We start from the raw sequence: 17,059 nt of genomic DNA, 5'->3' as shown, positions 1-17,059 counted from the left end.
TTCGTCAAAGGACTGAACACTCTTGTAAGCTTGCTTAGTACAGACCATCAAAGGCAAATATACAAAGCATTAAAGGCAAATATGTAAACTTTGACATTTTTGCCTGTAATAAATACTCATGAAAAATCAAATACTAACCAAAGCGAGTAAGTCCTTGGAGGAAAAGTAGGTAGGAAGTACATTTAAGTGCACTATCAACTGATTGCATGGACTTTTCTAGGCCTTTGGGTTCAGACTTGTTGATAGTAATTAGTCAGTTGTTTGTACTGGAATCTGGAGGAGAGGGTAGGTTGCATAGCACAAGCGCTTAAGTCAGCTTTCTTGTTCTGGTGTCACAACCGGGCAGATGAGGCACATGATAGTACGTGTCACGGAAAGGCAGACATGACCACAAGTATCTTTCATCAAATTTGCATGCAGGCGTTTTTTGGTGCATCAGTATGCTTCAGAACAACTCCATACAACCAACGGGTTACAGTCATTTTTAGCTAATGGCTTTAGGACACCTCTGTTTACATTCTGACGAGGTCCCGGTTGTGCCATATGGGAGCTCAGATTGACAGTATGACAAGCCTGCTCTAATACAAACGGTCTTTGTTCCACATGTACAACATATTCCTCCGTTCATGAAAGCTACGACAGCGTACCTCACCCCTGAAAACAAAGTGTCGCTGTAATATATGAGATCACCCATGAACTGCACTGACGCTCGATGTGGAATTCACAAGGCCAAAAGGAAAACATCTTCGCTGGACAACCGAACATCTTGTTATTTTCAAGACTAGCTAACAGTCCTCTAAGCTCTCCTTGTTCGACATTGATGAAATGGGGCGATAGGAATGCTCCGACCAAGGCTAAAAAAGACATTATCTGGGTGGAATACAGTAACAACAGCCACCAGGGGCCGTAGAAGGTTTCATTGTGTTTAAAATAGCTTTGCCTCTGACTGTCCTAGCATTACTGTACTCACCGCTGATGTGTCCCGTGTCAAACAACTGCACCGCCACTTGGTCTGTGCATGCGCTTCGAGCAACGTGAAACTCGCAGAAAGCCAAAAGACAGGTTGTTTAGATCAACACAGAAAGCTGCAGCCAGACCCCGAAAACGTGCAGCGAGGGGCCAAGGGGTAGATTGTCTCTCCTGTCAGATTGCGGCTCTGTGGAGTTCCTCTGTCCCTCTGTCCTGTGTGATCGCCAAGCTGTACCAGGAAGGCATATTGAGAGGGCGGGACCTCCTTCGGTCTTTCAGAGGGGGCGGGGTCAACACTCATCTTGCAAATGCAACCCACGACTTAACAAGTACAATAATGTCGTTAACAACAACATAATTGGCAGGGAGGGTCTAGTGCTTGGAACACTTGCATAACTGTGAGAAAGTGTGAGGCGCTCACGTTTCTGAGCTTCGAGTTTCGCCAATGACTTAACCAATGAGGAAAGTTAAGGCCATAAATAGTGCTGGATTTGATAAATTCGGTGTGTGCGGCAGGCCTCAATTTGCTCAGTTTTAGAGCGCCTCGGAATTCATGAGTGCAGCTCTGCAGGTGCATAATTCATTGACCGCCATACGTCACGTCAGCATTTACCGAATACTTGTCCGTTCCAACAGAGGGCAGTAAAGTCGTATTTTTAAAAGCTGATGTGCAGTGCGGTATGACGTAAAGTGTATAAAGTCGAAAAACAAGAATTAAAATTGCTTCCAGGGTGGAGAATATACTTATTGGAATAACAAAACTAATTTTACTCTAAGATGTGTGTCGAACTGGATTCGAAGAGATTACTTTTGCTGGCGCATTACACTTGAACTAAATATTTATTCTACGGGCGGGATCGATGTGGAATGTGCAATGCCTCACTGCTATTGTTACAATATTTTTATTATTGTTTTTGTTGTTATTTTATAAACCATGCATCTTCCACTGGATAGTAACCACGTTTTGTCTAAAAATGACAATTTAACCTGGAGCCAACACAAAAGATTAAATAAGTGGACATATGGATGAATGTGAATTTGTCATCAAAGTGTGCCTATATAATAATAATAATACTAATAATAACAATAATAAAGACCGATGTAATTTCACTTTGTATTGCTGACCCATTCGGATGGAAGAAACTGTGGTTCAGTATTACGAGGGCGCTGCCTCCGCCTATAAAAGCGAGACGCGCCCATCCACTCTTCTGTCTCCCTTCAAGCCACGATGAGCTACGGATCCGAAGTCTTCTCCTCTTCCTCCTACCGAAGGATTTTCGGGGAGTCTCCCCGCTATTCGTCCTCTCCATCTCGGACAGCCATGAGCGTGTCCTCGCGGGGAGGTTACCGAGCCTCCTCCGCATCCCGGAGCCACCTTTCATCCGGGGGCGCGTACGCCCGAAAATCGGGACGCTCCTACTCGTCTATGCCTCTGGAGACCTTCGACCTGGCACAGAGCAGCGTCCTGAACAATGAGTTCAAAATTGTCCGTACTAATGAAAAGGAACAAATGCAAGGTTTGAATGACCGCTTCGCCATGTTCATTGAGAAAGTTCGCAATTTGGAGCAGCACAACAAAGTGCTGGAGACCGAGCTGGTGGCCCTGCGTCAGAGGCAGGCGGAACCATCCCGCCTGGCTGAGCTCTACCAGCAGGAGATCCGCGAGCTGCGCTCCCAGCTGGATGAGCTCAACGGGGACAAGTCCCAGCTCCTCATTGAGAGAGACAGCCTTGACGATGACCTCCAGAAGCTCAGGGGGAAATATGAAGAAGAGTTCCGTGCCCGTGAAGAGGCGGAGGCCACTCTCAAAGCTTTCAAGAAAGACGTGGAGGACGCCACCATGGTGCGATTGGACCTGGAGAAGAAGGTGGAATCTCTTCTTGATGAAATCAACTTCCTGAGGAAGGTGCATGAGGAGGAGGTGGCCGAACTCACGGATATGATCCAGGCTGCTCAAGTGTCTGTGGAGATGGAGGTCGCCAAGCCAGACCTCACCTCCGCCCTCAAAGAAATCCGAAGTCAGTACGAGTCGATGGCGTCCAAGAACCTGCAGTCCGCCGAGGAGTGGTACAAGACCAAGTTCGCCGACCTCTCTGAGCAGGCCACCCGCAGCAACGATGCTATCCGGGCCAGCAGGGAGGAAATGAGCGAGTTTAGGAGGCAGCTGCAGTCCAAGACCATCGAGATTGAAAGCTTGAGAGGCACAAATGAGTCCCTGGAAAAGCAGCTCAGGGAGATGGAGGACAGGCACAGCGTGGAGATTGGAAACTACCAGGTACTGTTCACAGTTTGTTCACAATGTTATTTATCTCCTCATTTCAATGAGAAGAACATGCACAGTGATTCTGGGTCATCAATTTAAACAAAAAAATTGTAAACAAGGTGGAAGCTGTGGCTTACGAGCTCTGTCAGTGGTGCTGCATTTCTCCCAGGATATCTCAGCATCTGCAAGTGACAACGCCCATGTCCTTATGTTCTCTTTCATCATGTTGCAAAACATGTATCCCCTTTAGTTCCGTCTTATATGCTCACAGCTTTTAAATGAACAATGCAATGAAAGGTTACGGAATGTTGCGCAAGGTAAGGACATTGTTGAATACTGGAAAACGCATTCTTTTTTTATTATACCATTGCATGTACCCAAAACTACAGATGTCTCTCGTTGCTTGATAGGATTTAAATATAAATCTATCTTTTTCACAGGATGGCATAGCAGAGTTGGAGAATGAGCTGAGGGCCACTAAAAGTGAGATGGCTCGTCACTTGAGGGAGTACCAAGATTTGTTGAATGTCAAAATGGCTCTCGACATTGAGATTGCAGCATATAGGTAGGAGACCTAACATAAATTTAAAAAAAACTCCACGCCCTCCCTCATTTTGCTGCCTATTTTTGTTATTATCAACCCGCAGGAAGCTGCTGGAGGGTGAGGAGACCCGCATAGGAACAGGGGTCGCCTATCCCAGCCCATCCATAACCTCGGGCGGCGGCCAGAGCTACAACTACCAGTCCCGCATCTACAGCAGCTCTAGCAAGAGCTCCAAGAGGGATGGCAAGGATGAGAGCCAGCCTCAGAGCAAGGCTGGGAGCAAGGTCACCACTGAGGTTTTTGAGGAGACAGTGGTCACCACTAAAAAGGAGGAAAAGCACCAAGATGCCAGTGATAGCTCCCCCAACCAGAAAAACTAGGACCCCATTTTAAGCCTACTAGACCACTAAACCTTATTTGTTTGGTAACTGCCCTTCTTTGATCATTTCCCATACTAAAACAAACCCAGTCTCTTTACACTTACAACATCACAGGAACCTAATGATGGTAGTTTGCCTTCTCATAAACATCTTGTATTAATGTGTTGGATTTGCAAACAGAAGTACAATTTAAGATCTAGAGGTTTGTTTTGTTTATTTCAATTCCCTTAAATAACACAAAATATAACATAACATAACATCCAAAGGAAAGTGTCTTTCCCCAAAGGAAAAGCATTGTAACTCCACTAGTGTCAGCACTCCACGACAACACCGTTCAAAAACTCTACTCACGTTCTTTGTTTGTCATTCTCTCACCATGAAAAAGAAACCCTTAAAACAGCACATGCTAGAACTGTGGTGTTTTCCTGTGTACTACTCAACTCTTTGTTCACACTTGCATCACACGGATGCACAAAGTAGATTATAACTGGTTAAACACAACTCCTCTAATTCAAAGGAAAAAGTGTGCAACCACTTTGCACACTTGAAGGATGTTTTGAACACAACACATGTATACTCCGTTTAACTTATAGGAAAACAGATGATAGTAATAAAAGTAGAAAAATTGTGTTCATTCAGTAGGAAAAACAAAACAAAACTGAGCTACAATAAACCAGCCAGCATGAACAGTATCTGACTTGCCCAAAATGATAAGCTTGTTATATTGCTTAAGCAACTCAAAATTTAAAAAAAAATCACCTCACATAAATATCCTTTTCATATTGGCGCATCCGTTATTTAATGGTGCATGCATGAGAGCAGCACAAAAAGTCGGAGGACAGCCTCAATGGAACACTGCCCTTTCTAATCCTATTGAACAATAACAATAGTTGTAAAATTATAATGGGAAAAAAAAGGAAATGTACTTTAGGTGTGCTTAATTTGCATGGCGTGTGTACAGTAGATGTCAACCTGGCATGGAATCAGCTCCACTGCTCCTTCAGCACAATGATAGAGTTGAGGAGTTTGCCCTTGACTCCCTTCTTCTATCAGTGACCACGCACAAAATCGTCAGGCAAAGCATTCATCGATGATTGTTCTACAAATGATTGTTAACTTTGTAGGATACAGCTTTATAGATTATAAATCTCCCAAAACACAATGAAGATAGGGATAAAAGAGAGGAGGATTCAAAAGGAGTCATTTTTCCTCATTTAAACATACACAGGGAATTGTTTTGTAAATTATGTTTAAGCACAAAAAGCTGATTCTGTCAGATATGCCGTAGTGATTAAAAAAAATGTGTAGCTGCATTTCTCATGTTTCATTGATTATTAAAGCCCATTTTGAACCCACAATCCATGTCACTAAGTCTGAAGACCAAATCTTGAAACGGGAGTTCTAATACAGTACAGCCAATCCAAAAACTCCAGATTTGACTTGTTTAAAATGTGACCTCTCTCTTTCAAACTTTGGCCATGACTGGATTAAAACTCTGTTGTAGTGTGACCTCACCAATAGAAACCTGTTAGAGTGAGCTACTTGTAGCCCACTAATTTTTGCCTGCTTACTGCCAGCTTAATCACAGCAATGTTTTTTATTGTGCAGCCACTGCCCTGACAAGATGCAAGAATGTTCTGGATTGGCTTTCATTCGTGGCTTGGGAACAAATAATATGTTAGTACTGTAGTGAGCGTGTGTTTGTATTGCTATGCAGTGGCCAATCCTAAAAGGACTTCGGAAGAAAATTTTAACTAGCACATATACACCGTTTGTATGCTGCATTCCATAGTAACAAACTTTTATAACCACACAGCAAACCAAATAAACTTTCAAAGGTTGTCCCACCACTGTTACACTTTGAGAAAAAACACACGTGCAGGACCAGGTCATGGCATGACATTACAGTGTGTCAAAAATGTCTAATGCAAGGATCAATTGTCTGCCACAGAATAAATGCTGTAGGATATAAAATGCCTTAAAACACCAGCAGCTTTGTTTGCTCGTGGTGCGGATGATTCTGTCCAGTTGGGTGTTTGCTCATTATTTGTATTTCTATAGCACTACCATGACAATACATGATAAGCTTAGAGATTGAATGTAGTTGATATGTTACTCGCGTTAGTATTTCAACTTGCTATGTATTGCTGTGAGACACTGTATCAATAAAGATTTGACCTTACTGAGGCTGCAAATAGTTCTGTTTGTCTTTTTCTTTTGGCAATTAGTGATTTGGCATTTGCGGGTGCTCAGAAATAAGGGATTAATCGTGAATTTATAGTGCAAAACATTTGGGGTGTTTTAATGATCAATATGTGTTGGTTACTGCTCCCTCATTTTGTTGCCTTTTTGCTATTTAGTGGGGTGCTGTTATTTGCATCCCAAAAGTCTTGTTGTATCAAGTGTTCTTGATCAACTCATCCAGTCTTGTTTATCCAAACATCAACTTCATTTTTTTTCCCTTTAATGCACAAGCAAATTTAAGTGTCGCTTTAAGCCCATAGACAACAAACAGCTGTCTCCTGTTGAGTACTCTATTTTCTTTTCCAGACTCGGGGCAAAGTGCAAAATGTGTATAACAGAGATGATGGATGATCTGCCGTAGTACAACGTGAGGTCGTTTGTGACACAAGCCCTTCTACCACTGGTCAGCAAACTGACGCAACGCCCTACACCTTGAGCATCACAGATCCGTTTGTGATTAGTCCTTACCCCACACCCACCATCGAGTGGGTGGGACAGCCTTGATGTGTGTAGCGCATGTGTGATGCTGGGTGCAGCTCTTCAAAGATTTATACCTCTGCAATGCTTCCAAGCAGACGGTGTGGTAAGGGACTGAAACGCCATGAGAAAAGCTCTGCTGTTCAACAACTGTCTCTAATTTGCTTAAAAATAAAAAGTACGCAAACTTTATAAACCTCACAACCACCCAAATAGCTGATGCCTTGTATAAAATGTTTGATCTCATATAGGATATTCTGGGATTATTTTGCGATTCAAAAATGGTGCAGGAACACCGGCCAAACACTGGCCGTCTAAACCCACTGCAATCACTGTACATTGCAGTTAAAAATTCCTCCTGTGTGTTGTTACATTTATTGCAGTCCGTCTTTTGATAACTCAGACAAGAAATGCTTCTATATGACCAATCCCTTGATAGCATTTAATTCAAACCTTCTTTCCTACAGTCTGCCTTTTGGTAGCTAATGTTGACTGTGTTCATGAAGAAGCAGCTTCTATGGTCAGTTGAGTGCTAAGTCTCGATGTGGCAGAATTGGTGAACTTGAGACTCAGGCACAGTTATAAATTCTCCTGGTCATGTGTCTTTTAAATGCATATACTCTGCAAACATTAAATGGGAATGTGTCTTTTTAGGTCTTAAGGCCATGTTGCATGCTCTGTGCAGCAATATGTCTCTCTGTGTTCCAGCTGGTCTCTCAGTTGTTGTTGGTGTTCATGAGACAGGTTAATACATCACAGCATGTATTGCAATGAGCAATATGAGTGGATAGACAGTTTCAGTTGGGCGCCCGACAGTGTTTTCACACTATCAATGGGAAACACCTTGATTACTTGTTGCCACTAGAATAAGGGAACTAAGTTTCTACAGAAAAAAAAGTCTTTCAGTATATCATTTTTTAAGGGTAATATTACAGAATTCATTTAATATGTGTATTCACAAAGCACACAAAATATTTCAAAAACTGTAACAAGCAATTGTAATGCAGATAATGTAAATGGAATACAATTACAATATAACAAATAGAAATGAATGTAAAAGCAGAACCTTTCAAAGCATTATTCATAAGAGCCATCATGTTATTTGACTGAAGGACAGATCTTAAAACTAGTATCTGTATTTTTGTCAGTCATCAAAGTGTTAATTTCCTGCTGTTGCCTTGGAATCCGTTGCTAGCATCCCTTCTGCTCTGGCAGCGTTAGGGAGTGACGGCTGTGAGAGATGTAGTGTGACGTGGGGCTTGGTGCACAAACACAAAAAGGAGGCATGTGCTTGACAAACACATTAGACAGTCGCTAAATGTTTACCTTACTTGACAACCCCCCCCCCCTCCCCCCAAAAATACAACAAATCACCTCCTCCCAACGATTTTCTTGCCTGGCTGAAAGTGCTGCATCATTTTGAAGCAGGGCGTATGATGCGCCTTGTTAACCAAGCCATCACAGTTCCCCTTTTTTTTTTTTTCCCCTTTGGACTAATAATAGCAAAGCCAGCAGAGCCATCCAAACAGGCTGACTGGTGGAAGGTTATTTTCCCCGGAGAAAGGCTTTTCTCATCCTGATTCCTGACCTTTGGAAGAGATTCCCTATAGATATTGTGGCATGCTATGAACTTCAATAAGAAGAATACAATTAAAATTTTAGGAATGACAGTTTCTCAGATCTGTAAATTGAACTATAGGACCACCAATTGCACTTGAATTTGTTTTGTTGTGGGGAAGAATTAAAATTACTTTTTTTTTGTGTGTGTGTGTGTGTTTCTGGTCAAAGCTGCACTGACGGTGTATGTATTAATTTCAAATCAGTTTCAGTTTTTTGTACTTTCACCCCTCTCTGGCTTTACAAAATCATTTAAACTAAAATGAGATGTTACTAATGTGCTACTTTAGGTACACTGCCTGCTAGAAGTATTAGAACATAAGAACATTCATTCATTCTATGAGCCGCATATCCTCACAAGGGTCGCGAGAGTGTTGGAGGTGATCCCAGGTGTCATCGAGCAGGTGGAAGGGTTCACCCTGAACTGGTAGCCAGCCAATTGCAGGGCACATAAACATAAACAACAGTCGCACTCACAATCACTCCTAGGGACAATTTAAAGTGTCCAATTAATGTTACATCTTTTTGGGATGTGGGCAGAAACCAGAGCGCCCGGAGAAAACCCAGGCAGCCACGGGGAGGTCATGCAAACTCCACACATGCGGGGCAGGGATTTGAAACCTATCCCTGTCTAGACAGTGACAACCTTGTTTAGTGCCTCCATCCATTAATTTTCTATACTGCTTATTCTGTTCAGGGTCACAGGTGCCAGATGAGTGAGAGGCAGTGCCTCTCAATTAGTCACAAAGCTATAAATTAGAGACAGACATCGACCATTTACACTCACATCCTCAAGACGGGCAATTTGGAGCTTTCAATTTGTACAGTCCATGTTTTTGGAGTGTGGGATTAAGCTGCAGAAAGGTTATGGATCACTCGGCCCATTTGGTGGTGATGTTGCTTCTGCCGCTGCCTTATCCATAATAGAGCAGTTGAGCTATTCCAGGATCTTCTGTTTGAGCTGCAGACTATGACACAGCATTTTAGAGCTGAAGATAACTCAAAGACTAAAATTGTGATATATTTGACCCAAACCTTCAAGGTTCAGAGTGTGATTAAATTTGAAAAACAAAATACCTTATAAAAACTATATTATATCAAAAGATCAAAGCTCAGTGCAGCAGGTACAGTGTGCAATGTGAGCTCCCTGTCCATCTATTCTTCCTGCTTCAGCTATTTTAATGTTCTGAAATATTGAAGTGACTTAATCAATGTCTTGGCTCTTTCTGCAGATTCATCTTGTGAATTAAACAAGAGATTCTATTATTAGCTTTTATGTGGAAAAATTCTACATCACCATGATCACTAATTTCCTGTGTGTCTGGACAGATGTGAAACTGGTTGAGGTCAGAGACTGTCACCCCCTCTCATTAATCTTCCCGCTGCAAGTAATTCTTCATAAAGAAAAAGAATGTTCATAAAGCAATGTACAGTATTGGAATTTCTCTGTGCTGTTTGACTCCATGAGTGAGGGTCAGTCAACTTAAGCATTCACTTCAGAGGAAAATTAAGTCTTGTTTACCGCTGGTCAGGAAGAGACCTTACTCAGATGGTTCTTTGACTGATTGAAGCAGATGTGCAGGGGAGATGAACCCAGGGGAACACTACAATAGAAGAGGGTTAATTATATCCCTGTTTAACCGTGATGATTGATTTTTCAAGATCCGAGCAGGTCAGCAATCATTTGGGCAAAATATAACGGGTCACCTTGGACAAAAGGACAACTGCAATGAAGTACTATATTATATGCTTCATCCCAAGGAACAAGCTAAAAAGTCTCAAAATTCTATTCTATTAACAGCGCAAATGTATACATTTCCTACCTATATGCTTAATTGTGTTACAGTGTAATTGGACAGGAGCAGGAGAAAGGATTTAACATGGAAAGGTGAGAGGACGCGAGAATAATCATATTACAAAAGCCGTGCCAAAAGCAGCAATATTGATATTGTGTAATGGGGAATGATGTATACAGTAGGATGAGTAATAATATAATACCTAATGAGAATTTGCCACAGTTTGCTACACCTCTGAAATAACAGACATGTGCCAAACCTTCTTACTTTGTGTTGGGAAACCTGCAGTACACTGAACAGATTTTTTAAAAGATTTTCATGTTTTATTATTGCATTCGTTGAGCTTTATAATTAAATACATCTTAATGCCTGCCAGACTTAAAAAGGGAATTATTTTATCAACATGTTTAATATTGTTTTTAGCATTCCAACCAGCAATCATTTGGGCAAAATATAACGGGTCACCTTGGACAAAAGGACAACTGCAATGAAGTACTATATTATATGCTTCATCCCAAGGAACAAGCTAAAAAGTCTCAAAATTCTATTCTATTAACAGCGCAAATGTATACATTTCCTACCTATATGCTTAATTGTGTTACAGTGTAATTGGACAGGAGCAGGAGAAAGGATTTAACATGGAAAGGTGAGAGGACGCGAGAATAATCATATTACAAAAGCCGTGCCAAAAGCAGCAATATTGATATTGTGTAATGGGGAATGATGTATACAGTAGGATGAGTAATAATATAATACCTAATGAGAATTTGCCACAGTTTGCTACACCTCTGAAATAACAGACATGTGCCAAACCTTCTTACTTTGTGTTGGGAAACTGCAGTACACTGAACAGATTTTTTAAAAGATTTTCATATTTTATTATTGCATTCGTTGAGCTTTATAATTAAATACATCTTAATGCCTGCCAGACTTAAAAAGGGAATTATTTTATCAACATGTTTAATATTGTTTTTAGCATTCCAACCAGGTGCATCGTATTCAGAAGTGTAACGTGTCAAAAAGGCTCCTCAGTGTGGTGCTGTACACCTCTGCACCTCTGCAAACTCCAAAATTCAAAAATAAATTTCAAGTCAGTACCTCTTACAACATTTGGCATTTGTATTTTTTATGCAAAGCCAGAATATGCTATACACCTCTATTATAGTCAATATCAAAATTGGCGGACTTGAACATTGTTTTTATTCAATTGTATTTTCTTCTTGACACGAATATTTTCCACATTGGAGGCAAAGACACAGCAGGGAAATTCTACCGCCGTGCAAAGTGCATTATGCGGTCAGAATTGAGGAATCGAAACGACCTGCCTCCAGAGGTCAGTTTATTGACAAATCTCCACATACTATAAGGACTTCAAACATGCACACCCACACCTGAGACAGTAAGTATGGGGATTGCAGGCGGGGGAGGTGTTAGTCATGCACCTCCTCTTTCATCATTCTCTCTTTTATTGGGAGGTGGACAAATACACATAAAATACAAATACAAAGATGCAATCTCTGTTTGTGCTGCTGCACGCCCGAATTACAATTCTGGACTGATCGATCTCTGGCAGTGATTGATTAGCAAGCAAATACATGTCTGGGCAGATTTGGAGACGATGCAGTGGTGTCATCACAGCACCATTCCAAGTGTGTACTGTGGGCCTCCACTTGGGTGTCCTCCAAGGACATCCCTGCCTATGTGCTGTTTTGCTTAGTGTAGCTTTCTCAAAAGAGATGTCCGCATGCGCCAGAGATTTCAATAGGTCTTTGGCCAACACTCGAGGATTTTGCTGCGCTTCACTGAGAATTCTGACCTCTGCCCTTCAGTGATCTTTACAAGATGGTCACTTCTAGGAAGAATAGAAACTGCTGGAGTTACTTGACTTACTTACAATCCATCTTTCCATGGAGTGATTAACATCAAGGCTTTTAGAGATACTTTTGTCAACATTTCCAACCTCATGAAATTAGCAATTCTTAATTGGAGAAAATAGCATTGACTGAAATCTGCAGTTCCATCACTTTGATTGTTCGTTATTTTATGTAGAGATGGTTCATCACAGTGTTGGTGACCAGCCATGAGGAGATGGAACAGCTAGGTCCCGGAGACTCAATTGTGCACTTATTGCTTTGCAGTTTACCACGGATTCCACTACATTCCCTTCTGGACTGTTATATTCTCATAGGATCACTTAAGCTTAAGTTAAGTTCTGACATGGCTTTCTATGGATGAAATGTGGACACCAAGCAATTTCGGAGCAAGTTTGAGGCATATTGAGCACTGATGCCTTGGCCTGGCTCCAGAGTTGGTGTAAGTGCAGCGGTGCATATGTATACTGCCGATTAATACAGTAAGTTATATCAGTTTTCTTTCAACAAGTAACTAATGAATCCATCTCATGTAGGAAACATGCAAAAATGCCCATTATTCAATTTCACACTGGAGTAAGAATGCTTGCGAACTCGCTCACTCACTCACTCACTCACTCACTCACTCACTCACTCACTCACTCACTCACTCACTCACTCACTCACTCACTCACTCACTCACTCACTCACTCACTCACTCACTCACTCAACATTAAGCATTACAAACTTAACTTGGGACTACCTCCAATGTGTCTTATGCCCAATTACATATTGTCAAGATTCATCCAACATCTGCATCTTCATCTGCCAACTAGGTTTCTCATATGCACCATGACTGTAGTAGGAACTTTTTTTTTTTTTTTTTTGACAGTTTAATCATCTTGCCGGGCAGCTATGGCAATCATGGACAGTCACGTCTGCCTACCTACTTGTTTTGTCCATGGAACTTAGTGTAAATTTACTGTATGTAGTCGTAGATGGTTACCCTTTAGACAGGTCATCAGCTTTGTATGTTCAGACAAACATTTTGCACCCTGTGAATGTTTAGAGTATCTAAAAACTAAAGATATAGTCAGTTGTGTTCTGCAGACTGGGTTTGTCTTTTTCTTGTTTTATTTTATTAAGAATTTCTGGAGAAATCCTTTCCAATTCTTTTTTCTTGCCACTGTAAATATAATTGGAAAAATTGGTTAACATTTTGGGGCAGTTGTTGTTGAATGGGTATCCTCAGTCTGCAGGTTGCGTAACAAAGTGGCAAAAGAGTGATGAAAGTGTTGTATCGGGCATAATTGAAGTCTTCATTCAATGAAAAGGATTCATTGCAACTAACAATCCAGAGGAAACCAAACACTGCAACATTCTCATGGATCCTAAATTAATAAATTGTAGACAACATTTTATATTATCCATCCATCCATCCATTTTTCTAACGAGTTATCTTCACTAGGGTCGCGAGCTACAGGAGCTTACCCCAGCTATCTTCGGGCGGTAGGCGGGGTACAGCCTATACTGGCCAACACCCAATCACGGGGCACATAGAAACAACCATTCACACTCACATTCACACCAATAGGCAACATGGATCCTTCAATCAACCTACGACACATGTTTTTGGACTGGAGTGCCTGGAGAAAACCCGCCCAGGCATATAGAGTACAAATAACCTCCACACATGGAGGGCTGGGAATTGATCCCCAGCCCCCAAAACTGTGAGGCAAATGTACTTACCAGTCGTCCACCATGCCGGTGTAGCTTGCATTATGTTGCAACACTTTTATATGATTTCCTAACAAAAGTGACCCATGTATAACTCCCTTTCTGTTCAACTAATAATTTTAAATTCAAGACATAGATGTGCCTGAACAAAATTAGATTAAGTGCCTACGCTTTTCAAGATATCAGCCTAAAGGGATCTTCAGTGACAATGCGATCACACTAGATGTGTGTTTTGGTACTTGCCACGGCACTGGAGATTATTATCACTTTACTAATTGAGACGGCAGAATGTATTTTATTTTCAGAACTTGAAGCAATGATTAGCGATGGACTGCTGCTGATTTGCCTCGTTCAATCTAACCTGCTTGTCATGGATGAGTGCCAGGTAATTACAAAACATTATTTAAGAGTTTTCTGGCGCTGTGATTTTGTAACACATTTATTCCCTTAAAGGGAACACTGGGATTAACAGAGCTGTTGTTTCCTGAATTAATGTGAGGACAGTTATGCATATTGTATGCCTGATTTCATTAATCACCTGTCTTTATTGATTGAAGGCATTGCGATAGGGTGAGCAACTGAGTGGAAAAAAAACCCCTTCAGATAGAAGATGAAGTGCCACAATTTATTATGGGGGCGTGGCACAGATGTGTCTTTGCAATCATGACAAAGACAAAAATCCTCCATGACGGAACATTGCAGCAAAACCTTTTTTTCTTGTGCACCCTATGGGTGCATGTTTTGGGAAAAACCACATAACCCATAAACCCATTAATGAATCAATCACAATGTTCCTCTGTATGAATGGACAGAATTCTGCTGAAAAATAAAATCCCAACAAGCTTGCAGAAAGTCTTCCCAGAAAAGTTGAAGTTGTTGTTGCTATTGCTTTAAAGACGAAGTCCATATTGTCTTTTATTTTCACCTTCTGCAGTTGCAATGGTCATGTGTCCGATGACACTGGCACAACATATGCATTGAAATGTGACTGAGGACCTGACTTTTTTAAAATTTAATCTAATTTATTTATATCTTTTCAGAAATTTTGTTTGAATATTTAAGATAAGAAACACGCTTGCTACCCTAACTCGTACTGTTTTCTTCGCACTACTTCAACAATAGTCCCGTCGCGTCTCATCTCCATGACTACAGCATGGGTGTGTTTGCTCCCTCTCTTAGCCATCACTAGTCTTCCATCTCCTGAACTCTGACTGCAGTTGTGCTCCGCCTTCTGGCAGTGTGCCCAAAGCCTCATCTACTGGATCCCTATAAACACACAAACAGCTATTGACCAACGACAAAAAACCATGCTTTTCATTACGTTGACAAGGCCATAATTCAAAATGAGATTAAATGGCAAGGGAAAAAGCTATTTGTCAAACCTTTTCTGTCTGATCATCTGCTCAAATATGTACCTACCACAATTATGGGGCTAAATGGAAGTGTGAGCATCCCTATGAAGTCGTTGGTCTGGGTGCAAGCTAACACCACACACTTAGTAAGATCGATGGACCCAGATGAGCGATTAATTAAAGAGTAGTTTAAATATTTCAATGATCTGCCTAGCAAATGGGGAGGGATTTTATATTACTGATCTATGTACACAGACCAACAGCAACATGTTGGAAGGTCTGCCTTGCCCGTTTTGTTGACACTGCCATGATTAATTCAGCATTTTAGTAATGTAGTCATTACAGGACTGATCAGAATTTAAAACAAGTATAACTGGCGGAAGGAGAGAGAGAGTCAGAGGAAGGATGGTAGGTCTTGGTCTTGGTGAATTGATTGGGAGAGGGATGAATCAAGCTGAAAGTTAGGAGATGAGAGTGCGAGGGTGCAGACAGACGCAGATTTTGACCACGGTTCATTTAAACACATAAAGAAACAAATGTGCTTTCCATCTTTTGGTTCAATTAGATAATTAAGGAATGGGGTGAGCTGGGATGTCACTGTGTATTGTGTGATTGGGTATTGGATCTAAGCCCCATCAAAGATAGCAAGATTGTCTAGTAACTCACTAATTGTCTGCCCACCCCTCACCCCCTTATAATTACATGCTGTCTTGGGTTAATGACAACCCAGGCGCATGGAAATATAATGCTGACCGCTTTGATATAAAGTCAGGTCCAGGAAAATCTTGAATTCGCTAATATGCTTGTACATTCTCTGTGTGACAGTCCCTCTTTTCCATTTTACCAGTCTGTGCATGTGCGACCACACGTCTGTCTGCCAGAGGAGTTGCTCCCCGAGGACATTCCCATCAGGCCGTCCACCTGCCCCTCCCTCTGGTGACAAGGAATGGCTGGAACAAAGGAAAACGCCCTCCGTTTGTTTTGGCATGTCATAGGCAATAATCTTTGCTTTATTGTGGAATATAATGTAAAAAATGGGGCAAATATGTTTGAGAATTAATTTAGCTATTGTCCTTCACTTCCATGACAATTGGCAATGAAATCAGTAAATCTTTTTTCAGTCCATAGCATCCCCATTCAACTCAGATTAATGGATAACCTTCAAGATAAAGGTGCTCTCAGATTAACTACACAGCAGATCAGGACTCACTTCAGGTTCTATAAATGTTCAGAAGTTGTGCCAATCTTTATCGGCTACTTTATTATCTTGAATGTCCTTCAATGTGTGTCCTCCTAGCAGCGGTGGGCAGTAATGTGCTACATTTACTCTGTTACACTTACTCAAGTAACATTTTTATAAGTTGTACTTCTCAGATTACTTTAAATGCACCATTCTTTTTACTTCTACTTAATTATTTATGGGAAAAAGGATCCTTTTAATCTGTTACAATGCTGTTCCTGACAATTATTTATTCATTCTTGTTTATGCGTGTCTATTTTTAGACTCCATCTTCGACGCAGGTATGGGGCGCCCGTTGCACCAATCGACCAAGATTGCTAATGTTATTCGACTCCAAATCACCAATGGCCATGTACGTAACCTTCACAAGCCAATCAAAATGACAAATTTTTCACCAATCAGTTGACACAAGGCAGTGAATTTTTATTTTGCAGACTTCAAAAAACAACAGCTCTATCATGCAGTTATTAAATTGCGACTGTCCTAACTTGGAGATTTCAGCCCACTTCTAACTTGAAAAAACACCTTGCAATAAGTCGCAGATGTTTCTATTGTTGTTTTAGCAGTGGGTATGGCAAAACCAATGGTGA

The 17,059-nt window shown here is 41.2% G+C and overlaps 2 protein-coding genes across 2 annotated transcripts in view; one reads left to right on the top strand and one right to left on the bottom strand.

Moving 5' to 3' along the window:
- The window catches only part of nt5c2b (5'-nucleotidase, cytosolic IIb), a 32,584-nt gene extending 31,361 nt beyond the window's left edge, over window positions 1–1,223 (bottom strand). The window contains exon 1 of the mRNA XM_061829400.1: window positions 971–1,223. The gene's annotated coding sequence lies outside the window, so the exon portion shown is untranslated. The remainder of the gene's footprint in view (window positions 1–970) is intronic.
- A 959-nt stretch (window positions 1,224–2,182) lies between these two features.
- On the top strand, window positions 2,183–6,342 carry inab (internexin neuronal intermediate filament protein, alpha b). Its single transcript, XM_061829402.1, has 3 exons — window positions 2,183–3,244; window positions 3,673–3,797; window positions 3,880–6,342. Exons 1-3 carry the CDS (start codon window positions 2,198–2,200, stop codon window positions 4,154–4,156), a joined length of 1,449 nt encoding a protein of 482 aa, XP_061685386.1. The 5' UTR covers window positions 2,183–2,197; the 3' UTR covers window positions 4,157–6,342.
- Window positions 6,343–17,059: the final 10,717 nt, after the last annotated feature.

This window comes from Syngnathoides biaculeatus, chromosome 9 (assembly GCF_019802595.1).
Source record: "Syngnathoides biaculeatus isolate LvHL_M chromosome 9, ASM1980259v1, whole genome shotgun sequence".
Classification (NCBI taxonomy): Eukaryota; Metazoa; Chordata; class Actinopteri; order Syngnathiformes; family Syngnathidae; genus Syngnathoides; species Syngnathoides biaculeatus.
Note: the sequence above shows the minus strand (reverse complement) of the source record. Positions and strands in the feature narration are given on the sequence as shown.